The sequence below is a fragment of the Phoxinus phoxinus genome, assembly GCF_949152265.1.
Source record: "Phoxinus phoxinus genome assembly, chromosome: 21".
Classification (NCBI taxonomy): Eukaryota; Metazoa; Chordata; class Actinopteri; order Cypriniformes; family Leuciscidae; genus Phoxinus; species Phoxinus phoxinus.
In genome coordinates, this window is record NC_136896.1 from 23,125,599 (window position 1) to 23,150,718 (window position 25,120).

The 25,120-nt window shown below is 37.8% G+C and overlaps 1 protein-coding gene across 1 annotated transcript in view; it reads left to right on the forward strand.

The window, feature by feature from the left end:
• Positions 1 to 25,120, forward strand: part of htra1b (HtrA serine peptidase 1b) — a 32,871-nt gene extending 7,751 nt beyond the window's left edge. The window contains exons 2-9 of the mRNA XM_079594462.1: positions 1,563 to 1,665; positions 2,879 to 3,083; positions 19,521 to 19,715; positions 21,340 to 21,372; positions 21,717 to 21,831; positions 21,943 to 22,000; positions 22,197 to 22,292; positions 23,829 to 25,120. Of these exons, the coding sequence (XP_079450588.1) occupies positions 1,563 to 1,665; positions 2,879 to 3,083; positions 19,521 to 19,715; positions 21,340 to 21,372; positions 21,717 to 21,831; positions 21,943 to 22,000; positions 22,197 to 22,292; positions 23,829 to 23,997 (974 nt within the window). The 3' untranslated portion in view covers positions 23,998 to 25,120. The remainder of the gene's footprint in view (positions 1 to 1,562; positions 1,666 to 2,878; positions 3,084 to 19,520; positions 19,716 to 21,339; positions 21,373 to 21,716; positions 21,832 to 21,942; positions 22,001 to 22,196; positions 22,293 to 23,828) is intronic.

The following is a 25,120-nucleotide window of genomic DNA, read 5'->3' on the forward strand; positions in this document are numbered from 1 at the left end:
TTTTACTTTCTTTTATAACTCAAATAGTCAACCATCTCCCAGAAGAAAAAAAAAGGTCATAAACATTTTGGTGTTTTGGGTCAAGGAGCTATTTATCACCGGGGATTTCAAACAGTGGATAGAGCTGTACACAGACCCTCAGGGAAGAAACCAATAGCACGCTACCTAACATGGGCAAGGGGGCAGTGCAGATGTGCGTGCCTGCAGATGTTGTGAAAGGAGGGTTATACAAGGTAAACGATAGTGTTACATGTGCAAAGTTATAAAAGGGTTTGACTCAGACTCAAGTTTTATAAGCACTTTCTAACTTCCTGTGAATTTAAGGATGCATCATTGCCCAGACAAGTTGACCTCTGTTTCCCATAAAATCACAATCATCTTATTCATTTGGCTTTTTTATAAGCAGTATTAGGTCTGCTGGTGTTTTATGGAATAATTCTAGTTGAAAAGCTCTCTCCTGTTTCTGTTTGAGAAATTATGGCATTCTGTCTGTGGTCAAATATTGGTGTATAATGACACTAAAAGTGACTGTTGTCTCCTGCAAGACATTCATGCATAGCTGTGCTAGTTTCATGTTTTTCGCAGCTCACTAATCTCTCTTTCCTCTTATATAATGAAATCATTTCAATTCAAATCAATATTTCGCTTTATTTCATTATTTTGTAAGTACTACGGTAAAACATATCCCGTTACATTTAAGGTGAAAAGTTGCCAGAAATGCACTGTAAAAATACTGTGATGGTGTTTCTGGTATGATGGGATGCCTGTATGTTTTACATGTTTTTATAACTGTATATTTCATTAAGTGAAACATGTTAAAATGCCTATCTACTTGAATTACTAAAATTAACTTTTTACCGTTCTATGTCGCTCTGAAACGAAAAGTAAAAAGTAAAAATAAAATACTTTTATTTTGGTATCACTATTGTCACTATAAGTCCAGGCCTATTCATTTCCAATGAATTTCCATTAATTTCATTTCAATTTGATATACCAAATTTTGACATTTTAATCAACAGTTAATTTTTTGTTAACCTTATACCATATGTCTTGTTGTATCGCAATAATATTGTATCGTGAGTTCAGTATCCTGATATGTATCGAATCGTGACATGAGGGAATCGTTACACCCCTACAAATTGGCCTAAAAAAGGTTGTGCCTTTGGTAGACTGATATTATAGCTCTACAGTGCCGTCCTTGAGAGACTGGTGGTGCAACTAGTGCGACCGCACTGGGCCCCACGCTTAAAGATGCGGTGAGCGGACAGAGGGGGACCCAATACCCCCTACAGTCCCTGGAACGCAATGGCAATTGGAACGATGGGAGACCTGCTTCCCCTAACTCACACTGGGCCCAGGGACGGCCATTGAGCTCCATGCACTGAGGACCTTGGTGTACAACTTCCTGACACCACTGGCGCAATCCATAATAAAGTCCTGGAATAAATAATGATTAGAATTAGAACTATCTTCGATTCTGTTTCAAAATAATTGGGTTGAATTTAAGACAGTCTATTTGCTGTACCATATAATCTAACTCTTTTTTGCCATGTGTTCTCCAGGCCAAGATGACAATCCAGATAGTCTCCGGCACAAATATAACTTCATCGCTGATGTGGTGGAGAAGATCGCTCCAGCTGTGGTTCACATTGAGCTGTTCCGCAAGTATGTATCTTGAATCGCACACTCCATCAATCAATGATCTCATGTCTCCAAGAAGACATCTTTATCAGGACTATTTTTGGGTGTGTTCACACTTGTAGTTCCATTCTCTTGGTCTTTTTGGTCCAGACCGAAAAATAAAATGATACATTTAATCTTGGTTCGCTTAGCGTTCACACTGTCATTTTTAACACTGAACCTAAAGATACAAAACAAACAAACAAAACGACTTTTATTACGGATATTTTGTGACAGAACATATTGAACATCCAACACAATGCTGTGTGCTGGGCTAAATGCGCTCGTTGTATGTCCGCATATGATGTGTGTTTTTTTACCAGCTGAGAACTCAACAAAGACATTCTAAAAATGTGTAAAACAGTAACAGGAAAACCTCCATTGCACTCAAAGTTCTGCTGCAAGGAGACAGTATTTCCAACGCCGGTACTGAACTGTAATGGGCAACGTAGCTCTTATGTCAAGAAAAAAACAGGCATCTTATAATTTTTAGGATCGCATCTTGTGACATCACGTCCTGTTTGTGGATCTTATTAACCTTTCTCTGCCTTAATGAGTCAACACTGGGGAAAAAATAGATCCCTCTTTATTTGCGTCTTTTTATAGCTCTATCATCAATATCAGATGACTTCTTCCAAGTGTGATTCAATCCATATTGGTCCCGAAACAACATTCTTATCAACCAGTTATTTCTCTCTTATTTTCGGAGTTGACCTAAGATTGATTGACAAGAATTCTGTTCCAGGAATATGTTACTCATGGCTAAATAATGTTTTGTGAGTTGAAATGTTAAGCCCTTCGTAAAATGTTTTTATGGCATGTCCCACAAAGTTTTAGACTCAATATACAGAATAACATTGTTCTATATTATTCTATATCTTATTGTAATAAGTATCTGATTAGATTTTTTCCCCACTTCATTGTAGACAATAATAGATTGGATCTCTCTCTTAAACATCATGATATCTTCATCATTGCATAAGACTCAGTTTGTGGAATGTAGAATACACCGATTCAATTTTAGGCTGTTGAAATCGTGCAGTGCGGTGAAAAATCTGGAGAACAGCCATTTTGTTTTCCACAAATCATTTGTCAGAGGAAGTTCTTCCTTGCCCTCAAGTCTAGCTGGAAAATATAGTTCAATCAAGATGTTGAGTGACAATCATTCTCCAATCATCATATCAATAATCTTATTTAGAATGGTGTTCTCCAAGCGGGAAGTGGCGGTGGCCAGCGGCTCTGGTTTCATGGTGTCTGAAGATGGTCTGATCGTAACCAATGCTCATGTGGTAGCCAACAAACATCGGGTGAAGGTCGAGCTAAAGACTGGTGCCACCTATGATGCCAAAATCAAAGACGTGGATGAGAAAGCAGACATCGCCCTCATCCAGATAGACGTTCCAGTGAGTACCTGTCCATACCTGCTCATATAGTATGTCACACTCAGGACTTTTGGATACCACATAAAGACTGTTTATGTTCCATCAATCTGGAACATCAATCTGTTCCAAAAGCTAGTCAGCTGCCTATTAGGTAGGATTTTAAGGCATTGATATCTTCCTGTGCTAAGGAGGATCCTTAACGCAAGATACCTTTTTTGCTTAAATTCGAGGGCATTATTAGATAGAGAATCCAACTCCTTAATGGATGGTAAAAAGATGGTGCATGATGAAAGAAAAATGTCACATTAAAAATGTCAATTTAAATTAATTCAATAACGAAAATATAGCTTAAAACAGTTCAATATATTACAAACAATTGACAGTTTTCCCAATATGTGTGTGTTCTATAATCTTAAAGAGTGTCACATAATTAGCTTAGCAACAAGCTAAAGCCAAACTCTGTTGAAATCAATTGCTAATCAGCCATGCGCTTTGTGTAAGAAGACTATTGGTGCTTTCAAGTCCTCCTGGGAAGTTCATATTTACAAGTTTGGAAGTCATAATTAAGATGTGTGTTCAATTTACTTTGGTTTGAAAAAGATGACGATGTACCTTTTCAAAAACTTTTTTTTTTAACTCTACTTTTACTAAATTATGGGTGGAATCTTATGTTTTAGATTAATTCGTTGCCTATATTATATCGTAGTTGTGCAAAACTACCGTATTTTGTACATGCGACTTTACTAGTTTTATTGTAAATGAAAAAAAAAACATTTATATCAACAAATTTACCATCAATATAGATGCTGAATCTTTTGCGTTCACCATATTTTCGTACTGACGTGCTCCGAACTCGGAAACTCTGGGCTTAAAGAAAGTTCAGAAATTCCCACTTGTAATTACTACAACTAGTGTTGACATATATGTGTGTTCAACTCATAAATATAAACTTTCCAACATGACTTGACCACACCATATTTGTGTGACATGTAGAGCACTCCAGATCAGTTACTTATGAGGTTCCATTTCAGGTAGAATGCTAATTCAAGAGACTACTTTTGGATCGGTGCCTTAGTTATTTGCTTTCGAGATATGGATAACATGCTTAGTCTTGTTTAATTAGCATCTGAGATTGTTTCCATGATTTCTTCAGAAATGAATTCTTGCCTGACCCCAGAGGCTCCCCCAACATCAGTGTTATCTCATGCCATTTTTTGCCCAGAATAAGTATAGAAGTGGGCAGAAATATGCTTTTCTTGGTTCAGAGAATAATGACCCTGTCTTAAAGGAAGGCACTTCTGTATCAGGAAGAGACACAGATCCAGATAAGCTGTGTTGAATTGCTCCACTTAACAAGCCTGGCTCCACACCCAGGCAAGGTCAGGAAACACATGAAGAGACCATTTTGACTTACAGTAATTGCAACCGAGACACAAGGATTTGATTAGAGATTGATATAACATTAAATGGGTGGGGGGTTGACATATTAAAGTGAAAAAATGTGGATTTTGCACATTTGTCATCAAAAGATAATATGTTAAAATGTTACTAAAAGTTGTATAAGTAGACGCCAAAATAAGCCACATAAAGATGTTTACATATAATCAGTTGTTTTAGATTATAATATCTTAAAATGCATTTTATGGTTTATATCCCTTCAAAAATATAGTGCATTAAAGCATAAACACCAATTTTGTGTTGTAATGCATTATACTACAGTATACTAGATATAAACGTGAATAGGTAAGTATGATAACATAAGATAAATGTGTTGGAAATTTTTTATAAAAAAATATGACTTTTTTTACAGTTTATTTTACATCTCTTCAGATAATAGTGTTGTGGTAAAGAAAAAGGTTATGTAGTTACAATTCAGATTTAACGTAAAATATACCAAGGGCTGCAACACATTGAAAATGCCTAGGCAACAGTGACCCAGAAAGCTTATGACCGCAAGTGACACTTGACTTTCTTAACAATATGAGTGGTGATTCTGTTTGATATGGTTTGGTAACATTTACTGGCTGTTGTGCTGGCCGACAGCAGTGCCACGTCTCTATAATTCCTTCCCGGACTCTCATGCTTAACTCCCCCTTCCTCTCTGGCTCAGGTTCTGCTTAGTCACTGCCGTACTGTGAATAATTTATATTGGGTAACTGTCTCTTATTCTTTTCAGCTTGAGTTTCATGCCAGACTTTGGTCGATTGGTTCATGTCTCTGTCGCTATTGAGAATTCCATATCCGAATTTCTCTTCATATTTAAAATGATTTGACAGAACAGACATGAAAAACATTCAAGCTGTTTTTAAATATGCTGCAGGGTTGTTACGGTGACCACCTTGTTAGTCTGGTTATTTTTGGACGGAAGTCATTTCCAAACTCATTACAGATTATTTGCGATGTCAAGAGGCTCTCAATGGATCCCTTCTCTGGAAAACCAAATCATGGCCTAGTTTCTGCACTTGCACCTTTCTTAGGGTTTCATTCTGTTTGTCCATCTAATCTGGTTCTTTTTTTTTATTCCCACCAAATTATTCCCACCCAACTAATGTGCTCATTTCTATGCGTTAATATTAACGTGACAGTATTCATTCAGTATAAGTATAGCAGCATCAAAGAAGCAGCATTATAGGGTTAAATTAGTTGAAATCAGTAGAAAATAAAGAATCTTAGCACAAAATAAATTTTGAAGTATGTTTTTATGAAGCCACAAAAAAATGATGTAGGGAGTTACTCATCTTTTGTTTGAAAAAATCCTTCTGTTGAGCTCAATGCAAGTTTCACCTGCAGTGATGGGCATGCAAAGCACATTCTATTTAACAAATCTGACTGAATCCACATGATTTTAGCAGTTTATAGCTTCAACTTGAAGTTTGGGTTCATTTTGATGTAAATGTGATCCCACTTGATACCAAGTTTTATAAATGGCCCACACTTGATAGACATTTCATCTTTATAAATCACAAAAATATCTGGTAACCGAAAAATACCGACCAGAATCTATACTGTCCATCGTGTCTTCTGCTAAGAGATGCACAGTATCGGTATTCTTATTGGTATCAGCATTTTTTATCTGTCAGTATTAGTATGAGAAGGTCAGTAATGCACGTAGATATAAGTCACAGTTGTGGTAAGCACGCACAAAGAAGAAGATTATAGTCAACAGTCTTTATTATGACCCTTACAAAAATAAAGTTTATTCAAGTGCGCTATAATACTTCTTTTAAAATAAGAAAGAATACTTTCAGTCTACCACGAATGCCGTGCTAAGTGAGCTGGTAGATAGGTTCAAGTCACAGTTCAGCTCACGTAGCACGGCGTTCGTGGCTCGACTGGTCGAGACTGTTTCCCAAAGATGGCTCCTGCCTGTATACGTGACGTGTACTCTCTTTATAAAGTATCTTCTTATTAGACTGTCTGTACATTTACAAAGTTCTCAATGCTTCGGTTTGCATGTAGGGACCCTCATTATGCTACCGTGTTAGTGTGAGGCTATTTTGAGCCTTGTTAGTGGCATTAACTAGTGATTTCTTTGTACTTATTCTATGCCCCATATACTAGCGTTATAAGCTAATCAGTTTTTAGAGATAAAACTGGGTACATTCGATTATCATGAAAACACATCCCAGAGAACGGTCGACTCGGTACCCATGTGTAACCCCTAGGTTTATTTTGCGCCAGAATTGTCCTTTAAGCTTATATGCAGAGGACAAAATCCAGCGAGAACTGGAAAGTTGCGCGCAGTCGTACGTCACCGGACTAATTTGCCTAATCTTCATGGTACTTTAGACCACAATGAAAAGGCAGAAAGCAACAGGTCTGGGGAAAAAAGTTCCTGCGACAAATTGTTCCGTATAATTTCTGTGGAAATACGGCTTAAGTATACATGACTTGAAGTTGTGTTTACTCTTTTGATTGAGTATACTTTTTTCACATAGTTTTACATACTGTCTAGTGTCTAATAAACTTACATTGTTTGAAAATATACAGATCAACCCACAGATATATTCCTAATTATATGTATTATATGACAACAAAATGAAACAAGGTTTTTGAACCTGGCTTTATCCAATGGTCAGATTTCATAATGGAAATTAGTGCATATTTAATTAGATAATACCTCATTTGCATATTTAAAAATAAGATTTCAGAAAACTTTAATACAAAACAGTTATCTTAATGTACTGTGATTAATCTGGGGACAGTGTGATGGTATCCATTACCGGTAGTAAATTTTTTTACCTTTTATCATGTAGTGTCTTGCCTTAAATACTGAAAATAAACTATTATGCCATAAGTACTAAGTATAGTGTACGTTGGTTATCAGCCATAGCATGAAAGTAATTATCGAATAAGCCACACATATAACATGCGCATCCCTAGTTATGCTGTGGCACAGGAAAACCGGAGGTTCTGTGATGAAGGTTTTTTACCCGGCCCCAGAATTTCTAGTATGTTTCCGTATGTTTGAAACAGGTCAAACCTTCGATGAGAAAAGCATACCCTGCAGAAATGCAGAGGAAAACAGATGCCAGTGGAGCATGTTAGAGCATGTTACTCTTTGAGTTCCAGTTTGTATCACATAAAAACAGGTCTCGACAGGCCACATCAGGGTGAGAGGGGTGAAGAGAAATAACTGGTAAAGATGACTAATACTGGATCGTCTTCATTTAGATCTGGGTCACGGTACTTCTAAAAGATCAGTGTATGTCTGAATGTTGAATGGGCCACAACTCAAATATTGGGAGGATGGTCGGTGTGTCTGTACTGTATGTATTTCCACTCTAGGACTGAGTACACACGTCTGTCTTTATTACACAGCTGCTCTTTTGTCTGCCAAACCCGTTGATCGAAGATGAAATAGACAGATCTGCAAGATGGTTGTTAGTGAAGTCATGCACATTCAGGAAGTTCTGGTTTATAGATTTCTATAATATCAGAGGTGCACAAGAATCACGACTATGTGCAAAAAAGGATACATTCTCATCCCATTTAACTATTTGTGCTGAGGACATGAATGATACTTCATATCGGCATATGAAGTACAGCATATCTAGACGAGAATATACTGACTTGTATCAGTATATAACCACCCAGTTCAACCTATAGTAGCAAACTCTCAGAACACCTTGGAAACCACTTAGCAACTCCAAGTAAACCACCAATACCTTAGTATTGTCATTTTCTGCAAGGTCAAATACCACTTGCAGTTTTTTTCAGTAGAGTCAGAGATTGGTAAAAAGCCCACAATGTTTGTAAGCCTAATATGGTGGGTCTGGTAAAATAAGTTTCACCTTCCAAATAAATGAGCTAATCAACAAAGAGAGTGAACTGACTTGTCTGGAAATGGACTTTGGTTGAGTGTAATTGTGATTCAAGGATGGATTATGGACAAAGCCAAAGAGGCCAATGCCACACATTCTCTGACTGCCAGGGAAACAGTATATGGGAATGTAAAATCTAGTTTGAAAAATTATTCAATAACAAATTTTTGTATACATGTTAGAGTAAAACCCTGAGCTACAAGTCATTCAATTCTTTGTACTATGTGTTGGTGACCACAGCAGAAGGCTATGTTCAATCTTGTCTCATCTGGGACCTTTGTTCTTTCCGATTTTTGAGTTTGCGGGATATGTTCATTGATGTGGGATATGTTCACTATTAGTAGTTTCATGTTATTAGAAGACTATAAACAGAAAAACAAGCCTGACAGTACTCTGTGCTTTGTAATTTACTACTGTCTCAGGAAAGCCCCTGTCATTAAGGAGTCCCAAAACGGCAGCTGAGATGTACAGCCTTCTGCAGTTGTGCTTAACGTGTGACCCGGTGGGAGTGAGGTTTTGTTGGGTGACTGTAATGAAGGCAAGCTAGTAAGCTGTGCATGCAAACATCACACCCTTTTCTTCAAGAGGCTCGCTAGTGACTGTGGTCTTTAGCGTCCTTGCTAGCGTGCCCGCCTTCCATGCTGGAGACACCAGTTCCAAGTAGGACCGGTTACATTTGGTGCCGTGACCCAGGTTTAGGGTGGTGAATGTAACGGAGCTAGTAAGAGCTGTGTGAGTAAACCTCACTCCACTCTCCTCAAGAGGCGTGCGATACGCCGGTTTGAAACCCTCTTAGAGCGGGTCGAGTAGGACTGGTTACATTTGAGTTTGATGGGATTCTAATCATAATAGCATACCTGCAGTGACAAGTAAATATCTGAATAGCATTGCTATATATTTTTTTTGTACATTTTAAACAAACATAACATAAGCTAATTTTTCAAGCAAAATATTTCATAAAAAGTAGGTTGAAGAACTGACTTCATATATACAATAAAATTGTTATTATATTTAAAGTATTAATATACAGTAAATTGCTAAAATTATGCAGAACACGGAAATTAATTCTGAAGTTATAGCATTTGGTTTGCAGACATCAGTCACTTGATATATTAGACAATGAAATGTGAGAATTGAATGTGTGGTACAAGTGTCCAAATACTTTTTTGAGGCCACTGCACATTTATATGCACAGACTAAAAAATGAGTCTGAGTTAGTTGGCTGGATCCAACTTCATTTGGGACCGATTGTTCTGTATGTCTGGAATTCCCCTTAAAGGTAATCTGGGAAGCCCTGTTGGCAGAATTCCTGTCTGATTAACAAGGAATTCATGTCAATGCACTGAAACGATAATTTGAAGATGATCTTTGCTCAGTTGCAACGCCAACTTGCTATCCTGGCACTGTTGTGACTTGCCTTATGTTCTTCACAGTTTGCTCTAAACAGACACCATTAGTGGAAATCTGACTTTGAGGTCACGTTTTCTAAAATCTGGGTCAGTTGTTAAGGTTGGTGTTGGTTAAGGCACATGTAATACAGAGGTCTTGCTCAGACACATCTTCCTGACTCATCAGAGCAAAGAAAGAGAGCCCTTCAATGTCTCACTGCTGGCATTCAATTGCTCATACAAATGAGGGTAAACATTTCATGGGTAAACAGCAGCTGGATTTGTCATTGAATTCTTTTTATTTAGTATTTTTCCAGTGGTTAATGCATATACCACAAAACTTGTCCGCAAACATTCACATTAGCAGTTTTGTACTCAAAGCTGATCGATGCCAGTTCAAAGACATACAAGGAGTCTTGGCATCCCTCAGGGTATTAAGAGATGTCTGGCAGTCATGCAGTCGTCATTCATCCTGGGTTATTTCAGCGCATATTTGAAAGGGTTTGGTCTTGTCTTCCAAGAAAACAGTCTTGCTGCCTTTTTCCATGATGGGGCAAGACACCAAAATTGGGTCAGACTCCTTGTTGCAAAGACAAATATGTTTGTCATTCAAAAATTTTGATAAATGGATGATTTAGAGCAATGTTTTTGAAATGTCACAGTGAATTTATGTTTAAAATATATGGCAATATATTTTATTTGGAATCTTCAGGGAATTATGTTCTGGCATTTACATCTACTGTATCAGAGTGATGGGAGCTTCCTCCCTTGCGATTTAAGTTGTGAAAGTGATGCTAAAATCTAAGACTTGGCATAAACAGTCCCTGTCTGTCAATATACAGGTAAACGTCTACTGTCAGTTTGACCTATGGCAGGGTGACTGTGATTTTGGAAACACCAGCTCAATGGAATCTGATTTACGGTTGCTGCGGAACAGGAAGAACCAGTCAAAGATTCCTGCTCTTTCTGGCAGAATACAGGAGTTTAAGAGATGATGTTTGGGGCTCAGCTGGGATTGATTTGCTGTAGATGGAGGTTTTGCGCACAATAAATATGAATTCATATTAATATGAATACATATAAATATGTGTTTCTTTTGACTCAACAGCCGTTTCAATATAATTGAATTATTTACAGAAGAGCTTTCTCATCCAATATGTTTATGGATGAAGTTTGGATTATCCATTGGTGTTTAGTTTTTTTGCCATTTTAACCAATTGACAATTGACGTGCTAAAATCTAAAATGCTAAAATCTCATTAAGATGCTCATATCACGCTAAAATAGGGAGAATGCCATTAGAATGTGAATGCTTTTCTCATCATCTTTATGGGTGGGCTGAACTTCTTTAGCATTAAAAACAATTCCTGTAGTTTTACATGTTTTCAAATTTGTTGGCTATACATAACATCCCCAGGATATTTCCAGACAGCATACACTGAAAGTTTAAGGTGAATAACTTTAAGGACCACATGAAATCTAAAGTGTTGTGGCATTTAGTCTGTTAGTGTAACCAGGATTTGAACCGACGTAGAATGCATTTGCTGCTACTAAGGGGTTTGGTTAAGGTTAATCTTTTGAGTTTCACGGAACGATGGTTAATAGCCATGACAGGTTTTGATGAGCTGTGAATTTACTTGTATCTGATGTTCAAAGTTTGTTCAGGTATATTCAATATCTTTGACCCGCAACACATTTTCGAGTTGTCGGAAATACAGGTTAAGCTAGGATGATTTTCTTGAAATTGTGTGCATGCCTGCAAATTTAACAGATAAATTGCATGGATAAAGTTAAGTGCACAGACCCAAAAGTAAAATATATTTAAATATAATGTTATGTGAGTTTCTCAACTGCCCTCTGAAGGTATTTTACATTTATGCATTTTGCATATATTTTAATTAGAAGAAATGTACACTACGTTGAAGGTGTACATTTTTATCAGTTCATGCATGGTGAATTTTGCTGGAATTCGAACCCATGATCTTGCCGTTGTCAGCACCATGCTCCACTGTTTGAGCTTCAGGAAATCGAAATGCAAATCAAATCAAAATGTCAATATAAAATAATACTGTTAATGATTAAAGTGTTTTCAACCCAAGCCGTCAAACTGATGTCATCAGAAAAGGAACGCCATTCCAGACCGGAAGTAACTTTTCCGATTTTTTATTAAAGATTACCACGGCAAACAATTTTTTCTGTGTATTAACTTGCACAGATTAATTGTTCACCACAAGACTAGTAATATGCGCTATCAAAGTAAATAGGGTCAATTTTGATTTCATGTCGACTTTAAAGTTAAAGGTATACAGATTTTTTGTGAATTGTATTTTTTCCAAATATATGGTCCAGTTGACCCATAACATAATGACCGTACACAGAATTTTAATACACGAGTTCAAAGAAAACAGTCTTGGATTTAGCAATTCCCAGTAACACCTTTCTTGAAAGATGGAACATCTTGAGGCTGTTGAACACACTCAGTCATAGGCTAAAATTTCAGCTACTCAAGAGACAAACAGAGTCAAAACACCAGTTCAGGTTGGATCGAGTTTAAGCTGTCTGAAATCGGGCCAGTCGTTTTGCCCTGTGGAAGTAAAATCTGACTCATCACCAGTTGGGATAATTCATCTCTGTGGGTCTGGCAGTGGTAGTTTTCTCTTCTCAGAGAGCTTTCTAAATTCACATCAATGATCCACTTGTAAAGAGATTAGAGGGATTTAATGAAATAGTCGTCAAATCCGCTTCCACTCTAACAGACGACACAAGCTGATTAAATCGTCCTGTAGAACGATCAATGAATATTATGTTGTGTTAGCTGATTGATGGAAAATGAAACTTAAAGAACAGAGGAGACATCAAGATTATGTGGAAGCATGAGACAACCGTACATACTTGCCATACTTTGCCAAGCTGCTCAAATCTGTTGATTCCAAAACATGCCCTGTTTATTTGTGTTCCCTTTGAGCTTCATCTAAAAGATAAAGATTAGATAAACTATGGTTGTGTTTGGAATGAAAAGCTATGGTACAGTAGTACTGCTTATTGCACACTGCACAGTAAAAACTGCACAGTCACATTGCTACTATCTTGACATAAAATTTTGTATTTGCATTTATAATATTTATAAATGCAATGTGCTATCCCCATTGCAGTATTGCTCGCAGCATGCTTTTTTAAATAAAAAAATTAATACGGTACAATAAATTAATGAATAAATAGATAATAACAATAAACAACACTCCAAATCTTAGAATTTCACAAGGAGCCCTTGCTCATAATTTACTGTAACTTATCCGCTCATGTTTGTACATAACCACCTGATCACCTTTCACCAGTTTGCACAGTTAAGCACTTCAGTTAGTACAATCAGCACTAAATGTCATTTCTTATGGTTTTTGTGTAATAGTCAGCAAGGGCAAAGTATCCGATTTCAGGCAGATGCAGAAATTCAACATCTCTGTTTAGTCTGACTAAGAGCAAAGAGAAGAAAAATCCTCCTCATTAGAGAATAGGGATGCCCCCGATCAAGTTTTTTTGTACCCCTGACCCGAGTCACTGTCCGAGTCATTGAATATTGAGTATCTGCTGTCCCAATACCAGGGGGCATCTATCATTAGAGCAATTCCAATATAACAATTACTACAGAAATTATTTATAGGCCTATATTGGACAGTGTGATCACGATTATGAAAGCATTAATCTTGTGATGTCAAAACATAGATTATACACAGTATGCTAAACAAGGAAGTTTGAATGTGTGTGCGTGACGCGCTAGAACGTGTCTCTGCTGCGTCCCAATTCAGAGGCTGCATCCTTCGAAGGGCGCATTCAAGGCCGATCACGTCACCACTGCACGACGAAAGCTGTCCCCATTCAAAGGCTCCTATAAATGCGGCCTCTAAATGCAGCCTTTGTTTTCTGTGAAATTAAGGATACAACAGATGGATTCTTCATGGCTTTGCCTACCCCAGAATTCATTGCGCATCAGTGACGACAGGATTTTGAGAGAATTTTCCGAATTACACTTTTAAACGCAAGTATTGGGTTTCAACTTACTCACTTATCTAATATAAAAATTACAAATAAAAACTTTAAAGCAGTTCAAATGTTGACTTATATCTTACTAAGATGCGATTAGATATAGTTTATACTTTTTATCATATACAGAAATGGACCATGGTGAACATATTTAGACAGTTTGTGAACCCTGTATTGTTTTCAGACAGTCCAATATAGTCTAGTACAAACGTTACTGTCACTCATCAACAGCAGGCGACAAGAACAGTCTTCCATAGACTCGTCCATACCATTTAATAACGCTCAGTCTGACCTTCGTGGTCTTCAAAGGCGTGGCCATCTGAGTCCTTCGAAGGGTGCAGTCTTTGAATTGGAACACAGCCTACATTCACAAACGCACATTTGAACTTCTTCTTTTCCTTTTAATTGTGGTTGACACACCCAGGTGAATTGAAGGTGCATACTGCCACCTACTGTACGACACCTGCGTGGCAGCTAAGGTCTAATAAAGGATTGTGCGTAAAGTTAAAAATACCCCGATACCCATCCTTGAGATCGGATTGGAACATCCCTATTAAAGACCCATCAAATTATTTAAATAATTTCTTTTTCTCCTGCATTGACTTATTTCATCTTAAAAAATTAAGGAGGTATCAGAAGTATGAGCATTGTTACAAGACTATTGCCGGTCGGTGGGAAGTTTTATTTCAAATTTAGAAGAAGGGGACAATTCCACTAATAGGCCTACGTCTTTCTGTCTCTTGTGTTTAGCACTGGTGTCGGTACATATAACGCATATTGTTTTAGCACAAAAGCACATATAATTTGAAGACTAAATTTAGCAAAGCTAGATTGGTGCAGGACGCAGCCTGCTGGCTTTAAGAGCATGATTGTAGGTTGTCAGATGCAGTCAGAGGTTGTGGGAGTGAGTGAAGGAGTAGAACAGTAGCATGTTATCTTTAGCATTGATTGTGCATCTGCAAACATGACCGCCTGGAATGCTCAGCAGGCATTCTCCCATACTCCCTCCACTTCCAAACATATGGGCTTGTTTGTTGTCCTCTTGTACCCTCTGTTAGAGTTTCAGTTAACCCTTTAGACCTTATTTGTGAATGGTGAATGTATCCTTCCAGAGCTCCTTTGTGGGATTCGAGATTGGTCGGCCCTATGTCACACGTGTGTCTCTCATTAGCTTTCGTTCCACCGGCCTCACTCCGCACCCACGGCTGTCGGCCCCGTCCTGCTCCACCCCACCGTGAATTATAATTGGTCCGCACTTTCAGTTAGTTACCCGAACACTTCATTGGGGGTCGTTTTTACACAAATTCAAGTCCAAGAAGTATTTTGGCTGCTACATGATACAACCATTTATGTTCTTTTTGTTAGGTGTTCGTGGACTTTAATTTCTTTATTTGAATAAGAATAAGTTAGTCATATTGTGGATGAGTGTATAACACAATCTATGAGACGGGTATACTTTTAACCAATCTTGACAAAAAAATAACAACATTATTTCGATAGATTTTACATGTTGTTACATGAATGAAAAGACGTTTTGGGGGCTTATAGCCCCTTATCCACAGTGACGTATCTGATCAAACTTATATCATGTCAATCTATTTAATTTATTTATTTTAATTTTACATTCAATTGAATTGCTTATTAGTTTTTCATTGATTTACGAGCCCCCGTTTGGGAAACCCTGCCAGGCCAAAGTCATAGATTAGACTTAGAAAGTACCTAGCACCTCATTTCTAAATAAGCCACGTGGTTTGTACTGTCATTCATGTCTGAAGCATGGTGTGGGATGAGTTACATAAAGAGTTTTAGTACTTAAGGTTAGGGCTTTGTTACAGTTTTTTCCAATTGCTAACACACAATTTTGCAAACTAGGCTGGTTTTATCAAAATACTTAACACAATTCACAAAACCACACACCCAAATTGCAAAATACCTCATATATCCTGCAAAATGAAGCACTGCAACCAATATAGCATTATCAAAATCAAACTTTTTGCAGGAAATGGCACACACTTTGTTCATATTACCAGATTTTTGTCTAACCAACTACACACTGTAGGGCATTATAAAAAGTAATCTCATGTTTAGTAAGCTTTGCCATAATACTCAAATAGTTCAAATTATAGAAAATTCTTCAGATTGTTCACATGCTCAGAAATATTTGCAGATACACACACATGCTGTTGAAACATTTATTTATTTATTTATTTTCCCACCAAACAAGTCAGTGCAACATATGCACAGCAGTTACATTGGACTGAACAAAAGACTGAAGAAAATTGCAGAAAAAATATATTACTGTAAAAAAAAGAGGCAAGAAAAATAATAAAGTGTTTTTTTTTCATAGTGCTTACATCTTGATTGAAATGTTAACAATTAACCATTGAAGTGTTTGGCCAGGTGGCACATGTATTGGCCAATTAGCTCATGTAGTGTCATTTTGAATAACAGTGTTTGAAATGGCAAACATGACTTTACGTCAGATTGTTGTGTGTTATGCAGAAAACCGTGTTCAGTGCATTTAAAAAATGCCATTTTGAATGGCAAAATGTGTGTAAAGCAGAAAATGTGTTTAGACATTTGGAGACTTCAGAAGAGGTTTTGCTCTCTGTGTGTCAGTTTAAATAATTGTGCTGTGCATGTCATTTTAGTATGTTAGCAATGGGAAAAAACTGTAAAAACACTAAGCCTAAGTATAAGCAACAGTAACAGTGATGCTTGACTTAGCATACAGATAACATGTTTGCCACATGTCATTCCAGCTTTTCTGAAATTCTCCCCTTAATGAGGATACCATAATTTATATTCCAGCATCTGGAAATATCCTTAGGCTACAAGCTGACAGCTGTACATACCAAAACACATAAGTGCACACACAGACTCAGATATGGACATCCTGAAAAAAACAACAATCACATTTTATTTTAAATACAGGCAATCAATTGTATTCTTCTTCTTTTTCAGATTGCACAAAAACATGAGTTTGTAGTCGATTCTTTCAGCAGATATGTTTACATCCAGGCACAGCTTGATGATATGAGCAGCCTTTTCTCTTTCTCACCAAACTTTTATCTTCAATTCCTCCCTCTCTTCCTGTTACCAGAAGGGGAATGGTGTTGAAATCTCAAGAGAGAAAAGGGAGGCTCTAATCTGACCCAGAATGGTTTCAACCACACAGCTGTGGCCACCGCAGGAACTGATTGAACTTTCATTTATTTTTGTATTTATTTCTGACAAACAAAGGTCTGCTGCATATACATCATATACATTAAGTCCATTAAACTAATAAGCCATTGTTCAGTTATTTGCTTATTTCTAATAAAAAAACAGACAGAACCAAGGGATAAGTTTTTGTCTGGTTTGTTTCAGCAGTAGTCATGTATTATAATATTGCAGCTGTTATAATATAACAACACAACAGCTGAATGAAGAGAGCTATAAAACTTTAAGGCTGCGTCAAACCTAAAAATACTGACAGTAGAAAGGCATCAATGCATCTGAATGAAATGTTTGTGTGTGTGTGTCACTTTCTGAGACCCCTTTAAAGGCCTGTTTGAGGGTCAAGACTTGGTTTTAGGGATAAGGTTATAATTAGGTTAATGGTAGGTTTAGGGTAAGGGTTCGGGTTAGGCACTTAGTTGTGATGGGTAGGGTTAAGGTAAACTACCAGAGATTGCATTGTGCCAATGAATGTCCTCATAAAGATAGATGTACGTGTGTGTGTGTGTGTGTGTGTGTGTGTGTGTGTGTGTGTGTGTGTGTGTGTGTGTGTGTGTGTGTGTGTGTGTGTGTGTGTGTGTGTGTGTGTGTGTGTGTGTGTGTGTGTGTGTGTGTGTGTGTGTGTGTGTGTGTGTGTGATATATTTGGCTGTATACTCCAAAAAATGCTATGTTGTTTCAACCCAAACTTGGATCAAATTTGGGTTGAATTTATTAATTACATTTTTAACCCAATGGTTGGGTTTGTCCATATTTGACCCCAATTTGGGTTGAAACAACCCAAAGACATGCAAATACTGAGTACCGGCAGTGGCTTAGTGGTTCATGTAGGTTGTCTATAAACCGGAAGGTTGGTGGTTCTATCCCTGGTTCCACCTGACTAAGTGTCGAGGTTTTCCATGAGCAAGACACCTAACCCCAGCTGCTCCCGACAAGCTGGATGGTGCCTTGAATAGCTGACACCGCTGTCGGTGTGGGAATGAATGGGTGATTGTGGGGCAATATGTAAAGTGCTATGGTGGCCATGGGTCTGTTAAAGTGCTATATAAATGCAGTCCATTTACTCATGTGGCTCTTTGAGGCCTTTCATTATCTGCAAGATCATCAGAACATTTCAAAGCACCACAGGGCAAGACATCCCATCAAATTCAGCACATAGAGATGAAGGAAGAGCTGTTTAGCCACAATGTCAAGCTTCATGTTTGGTGTAAAACAACCACTGACCAGAAGAACCCCATACCAGCTGTGTATGGTGATGAAAGCATTATGGCTGTGTTTTACTGCCTTGCAGCTCAGCTGGCCATATCAGAGCACTTGAGGAAAATGTAAGAGCATTCATCCACAAGTTGAACCATACAAAGAATGTGTTAACTCAAAACACACAGGCAATAAGTAGGTATAACAAGAAGCAATGAAGAATCAAAGAAAATCCTATATATTAAAGTGCCCCTATTATGCTATTTTAAAGGTTCCTAATTTTGTTTTGGAGGTCTTGAGGTCATTCAAGGTAAAAAAAAAATACTTACATTTTCTCATAACATACATTGCAGCATCCGTCTCATCATTTCTCAGTGTCTGAAATGGTTTGATAAAGGATTCAGGCGCTCTAAACCCCTCCTTTCGAGAGCCTTCTCTGCTCTGATTGGTCAGATGGCCCAGCTGTGATTGGTCTACCACTTATAGTGTGGGTCGGAAACGAAACGGCCATTACCATATCAGAATTTCAGAGAATTTCGGAGTCTTCCTCAGCACTTTGGAATTATTGATGCCTTGTTTCAGGCAATTCAGAATTGGTTCTTTCTTTTGGGAGACAATAACTATGTAATAGTTTACAATAAATTTGCAGACATTTTATATTCACAATCAGCTATATTACGCACTACATGAAAGGTGCTATCCATACAAGTATTATAGGGACACTTTAACCTAACAGAAATGGTGGCACTTGAAGTGGTACATTTCAGAAAGCCCCTTAATATCACACATTTGTTGGAAGAATGGACTGAAACATTTGCATGATGATGCCGGAGAGTTACAAAATACAAATGTTCCTCCCAAAGGGAAACCACATTTAAATCTCCTTAATGTCTAGGTTTCTCCTTCGCAGCAATGACATTAAATGGAGTATATTCCTAAGGTCTGCTGAGAACTCAATTAAGTCTCCTGAGCTGAGAGCAAACTATCAGCAATAACATTTGCTTTTGGGGAGGAGGAAAGCTTGAAGATTTAGGCCTACTTCATTTATGTAAATTAATGATTGCTAAAATATTTAATGATTATTTGATTTTTAATAATTGTATTTATTTGAGTTAATATAATTACCTTAATTATATATTGAATAACTTATTTTAAAGGAGCATACTTGCAATTTCAGAAAATGTATAGGCCTTATCATAATTCTGTCTTTAAATTATAACTTGAATTCAATGATTGATTATGGCCCAGGACAATAGTGTCAAAGCCTCATGCTGTATTTTATTTATTATTGCAGATGAAAGTCCCAGTGCTGTTGTTGGGCAGATCAGCTGACCTGAGACCAGGCGAGTTTGTGGTCGCTATCGGCAGTCCGTTCTCCCTTCAGAACACAGTGACCACAGGCATAGTCAGCACCACCCAGAGAGGCGGCAAAGAGCTGGGTCTGCGTAACTCTGACATGGACTACATTCAGACTGATGCCATCATCAATGTGAGCTCAAACACTACATTTGATCATATATTACATAAACAGTCTTTGTTTGCTAAGTGGATCAATGACATGATGCTTAGTTTTGTCTGTATCTGTTAATAAGAAAAATATTTTTGAATTAGACAATGACTTGAGTACTACTGCATGCTGACAGCAGTGTGTCTGTGTATCTATTGGCAGTAGCAAGTCTGTACTTGCTCTACAGCATGTGTAGCATGATCTAGTAGATCTAGTCCGCCAAAATCAAATACATTACCATTGCCATAATCATTAGCATGCCAAAACTACTTTGAGAGTTGTTATGATTGAAATATCTAGTTTAGCCATGTAACTAGAGGGCGCAGATAAGTCCTTTAAGTTAAATATGCAAGCAATCACTCCATTGAGACATGGCACAATATGATTGGCCTCTGCTTATTCTGCAGTCAATGAGATCGCTTGCTCAACATTTAAATAGTCTGGTTCAATGTACACAGTAGGCTAGTCCTGTAGAGGGCTATTAGAGTTCCTCTGAAACCCTCCACCTCCCCAGCTCCACCTGTCTAGATCTGCTATGTGATTTAGTATGTTGTGATGGAATGGCTGCCTCCCCCTTACTATCAGCGCCACCCCATCCGCGTTCAAGACAGGAGTGGGTGTGAAAGAGAGGAGGGGCGCGGATACAACCTGTTGGTGGCTGTTAAATGCAGAGTGCGTCTCTTCCCCCGTGCAATGCACACTGGTGTCCTAATGGGTCCAAAAGGGGAGCATGGAGGGTTTCCCGCACCGCCATATGGACTGAGTCACCGGACCCATTAGTCTCACATAGCCAGACCTTCAGACTGACGGCAGAAGGTCTGGACTCCATAGCAGCGTTCATTGGCCAAGGACCTCCCAGAGGCTGTCTGACTGACATGTAAAGCAACCAATCACAGTTTGTTTTGTTCCGTGTCATGTTTAGGGGCGTGAAAATGTGAAGTCGATGTCCCTAAAATAACAGACTGGACACATTTGAGTCTATGCCACAAACTTTACATACTTCACATACTTTTGAAAATCCAGCATTTAGTTGTTCCTGATAAGCGCTAATTTTTACAGTTCTGAATACAACGGCGTTCTTCTTCATTGAGGGGGTTTGGCGCCACGGAATCTTTGTTTTCAGGTGTATACCGTTAAAGAAAGCGACACACACATCTCCCAGAAATCCTGTAAAATTCAACCAATCAGATGATGACTTTGAAAATCCTGAAGTGTTTCCAGTTAAGTGTGCCATATGCATCAGACCCAACGGTCTATAGGCGCGACTTTTGAGGCTGAGACTACCGGACTCGTGGTCCATATGGAAAACACTTGTTTGCGCCGACAGGTTAGGATGTCGGTCCGCCATTCTCTCCATGTGCTGTGGCCTCAGGGAAGATGAGCTGCAGACACACCGGACCCTTACCTGAATCCATCCTGACTGAACACTGCCTCTCCTTCATGATTCCCCGGCATGACAAAGACACCAGATCCTCTGTTTATTTGGACACTTTCCTCTTTTGAACACTTTATTCCCTTTTTAGGCATTTTTTAATCTCTTCACTATACAGAGAGAGAGAAAAGAATCACACACATTTCATAAACCCAAACTCTTTCTGTGTTTCAGTATGGCAATTCAGGAGGGCCCCTGGTGAACCTGGTAAGATTTTTACTTTGTTATTATGTCCTCCCCATATGCAAATAATTAAACCAGCTTGAGTCTTACGTGATAGCGAATTAACAGGAGTGACAGAATCCAGCCAGGACCAAGTTTACACAGTCGATAATGTTTATGGCAAGTCTTTATGAGCCTGGAAACATATGTTGTTTGCAGAAAGACTGTGTTGAGTCAGCCGTGAACATAAACACATGCGTGCATTCATAATGATCAATGTCGGAGGCATCACATTGTGACAGGAAGACATCTGTGCATGCAGATGTGCGGCGTGTTTGTGTGAGTTCACATTTACATGTGTGTCTTCACTCTTGTGTCTGTTGCTGTAGGACGGTGAAGTGATAGGAATCAACACGCTGAAGGTGACAGCAGGAATATCCTTCGCCATTCCTTCTGACAAGATCCGGCAGTTCCTGGCTGAGTCTCATGACAGACAGGCTAAAGGTCAGGAGCAAAATAATGGACTAACATGTGCTAAATCTAACATCTATTAAACACACTAAAATATGATTGAGATTTATAGTATCAATCAATAAATATCTCTTTATTTTTCAGGAAAAACGGCCACAAAAAAGAAGTATATTGGTGTGAGAATGATGACATTAACCCCAACGTGAGTCACAAATGCAGTGCATGCTTTCTGAATACTGTTGTGTGTTTGTGATTCTAGAGGAACATTTAAATCAAATGAATCAGCCATCTAAAATTAATCATTTTAAATTGTATAATCCAATACATATATAGCAAAAGCTGGATACCAGCAAACATGACATGTATATCTGTACTAACTATAAATCTGTCACTCTTAGACTTGCTAAGGAGCTAAAGGAGAGACAGAATGATTTCCCAGATGTCACCTCTGGAGCATACGTCATTGAAGTTATCCCGAAAACACCAGCTGAAGTGTAAGTCCATCGCACCACATGAAAGAATGTAAAAGTTAATGTGCACATTCAAACCTGAAAGCTTATTTGAATAAAAAAGGTAATTGATACATTTTATCTCACAATTAAGACTTTTTTTGTTTATAAAGTTTATATCTCAATTCTGAGGGAGAAAAAAAGTTGTGATATATAAACTCGGAATTGCTAGAAAAAGTCAGATATAGCTTTAATTCGCAATTCAGACTTTTTTCCTCAGAATGTGTTTGTATCCCGCAATTCAGACTTTTATCTTGGAACTGTGAGTTTATATTCCGCAATTTTTAATTCCGTGGAGGAAACAAGGAACCATACTAACCAGATCACAATAAGAAGGTCAATGATTTTAGCCATTGTTTCATATTTAATGCGGTCTTTACCATAGGGATGTTCTATTTAAATGCATATTTTACTGATTTAAATGAACAGTTTTGGGCTTTCTAAAACGTGTGCATAATGTGTACCCAATATCATAATCGTGCTGAGGCAGCAGTTTTTTTTTCTTCCTTAGGCAAAGTTTTTGTAACTAAAATGAACTTTTGGGATTTCATTGTGTGTGGGTGAACATTCACTCATATGATTCCACTCAATTTGAGCATAAACGAGATGATGTGAACAGTATAAGTGGCCACTTCCTGTCATTGTGGGTGGCCCGTTTAGAGCTAAGTGAGTTGAATGCTGCAATATTGGGGATTTTTCCATAAATGCATGTTACAATTTGTGGCTAGAGAATTACTGAGAATTAGAGCATGATCAGTTACATGTAACAGTATATCAAATTCGACAAGAGCCATTTCAAACAGTGTGTAAATGGCCCATTCTCAGAAAATGGTGCATTTGGGGATAAAAAAGGACTAAAATTAAAAAAAAAACATACAACTAAATTTGAGGTTGCTGCAGAACTTTCAAGAAATCATATTTTCACAACGAGTACCAGGACGATAACCACCACAGACATTTGCATACCCTCCAAAATTCATATTAATACTTAATGTGCGTATAATACTGTAGATACAGTTGTTGAGTAAATCCAGAGTCATTGGTAATTAAATGAATTTACAACTCATGTCATTTTCTCCTTCAAACATGTTACGTCAAACCTGTTAACTTTAAAACATTTCAGTGTTGGATGTTACATGAATATAAATGTGAACATAATGAAATGCTGACATGATAAACTAATATATTTCCATTAAATATGATGTCAGAAAGATCTAACAATCCATTTTTAGATTAGAAATGTCAAAACAGAAAATGTGGGGATGAAAGATTTTGAAAGCATGACGTATAAAAAAAAATCTACACAGTGAAAGCATGAGTGAGTGAGCCAAATATATTCTGAAACAGAGAAAAAAAAAGTTTCTCACTAAACAATCAAGCGAGTTAATGACATCACCTCCTTTAAGTAAAAATCAAAAAACCTAATACTTTTTGGTAATGGTAATCCAATAATGTGAAGCCAATGAAAGCACAGTTAGAACAATTAATATAGTTTCAACTGCTTCCTGTTTTGTTTTCCAGTGGCGGTCTGAAGGAGAGTGATGTCATAATCAGCATTAACGGGCAGAGGATCACGTCAGCCAGTGACGTCAGCACATCCATCAAGAGAGACGAGAGTCTGAGAGCGGTGGTACGACGCGGCAATGAAGACGTCATCCTCACAATCATTCCAGAGGAGATTGACCCTTGACCTCCCTCATGCTCGCCCATGAGCTGGTTCTCAGACTTTTACTGAGTGTGTGTCCGGAGCCACACTCTTGCTAGAAATCTTAGTGAACACTTTCAAACCCAACCAATCATCCAATCTGAATATTGCTCTCAGTAATCAGGAAATATCCTTTCTCACCTTTTTCCCATATATCATTCTTCCCAAAGTCATTTTCTGTTTGTTCATCGATATACCATGATAGAATGAGCCTTTTGTAAATAGAGAATTTAGCGCTGGGTAGTTCACTGACAATCCGAAATGTATATAATTTCTCTGTTCCAAAACCTAGTAAGCGGCCAGATCTCATGAGCAGAATGATTCCATTCAAGTAAATGTCGATTATAAATAATCTGGTTTTATTCATTACTGAAAAGTATATACTGAAATAATTCAGTGTAATTCAAAAGAACTGTTTTACCCAATATTTGCATGTGGAATGTATTCTTATGCTTACCCTGCATGCCACACATATATTGTGGAGATGTGTTTTTTGATGTGCGCATTTTCATCTGGTTTAATCTGCAATACGTCGCTTCCTGTCAGATGTTAAAGGGATAGATCCTCCAAAAATTACAATTCTGTCATCATTTACTCACCCTCTAGTTGTTCCAAACCTGTATGAATTTATTTCTTCTGCTGAACAAAAAAGAAGATATTTTGAAGAATATGGGTAACCTGGAGATGTGTGTGTGCTATCTGGGTAGAGTATTATGCTGTTAGCAATGACAGCTAACTACTGAAATCGGTTGTGTCTCCCATGAGGGCACACTTATTTGTATCGATTGCAGTATACAGCTGCCTATGTGTGTTCCAAACCGGTCACATATTATATGGCAGTACCGCCTTAGTAAGCAGCTGCCTATAGTAAGTAATGCCTTTATAGAAGAGGCAGCTTATAGGTTTTGGAACAGACTGTGTATTTCGTACTTATGTATACATCAGCAAGGCATCATGAAATGTTGTTCTCTGTAATCAGCTTTCTTCATTTTTTATATCTCAGACTTGACAATATTTGAAAAAGAATTGTGGGCATACCTTCTCTTCTTTAAATGTTTGTGTGTCTGCAATTTCAGAAACAAAATTAAAGAAGGTTAACGTTTTTAAA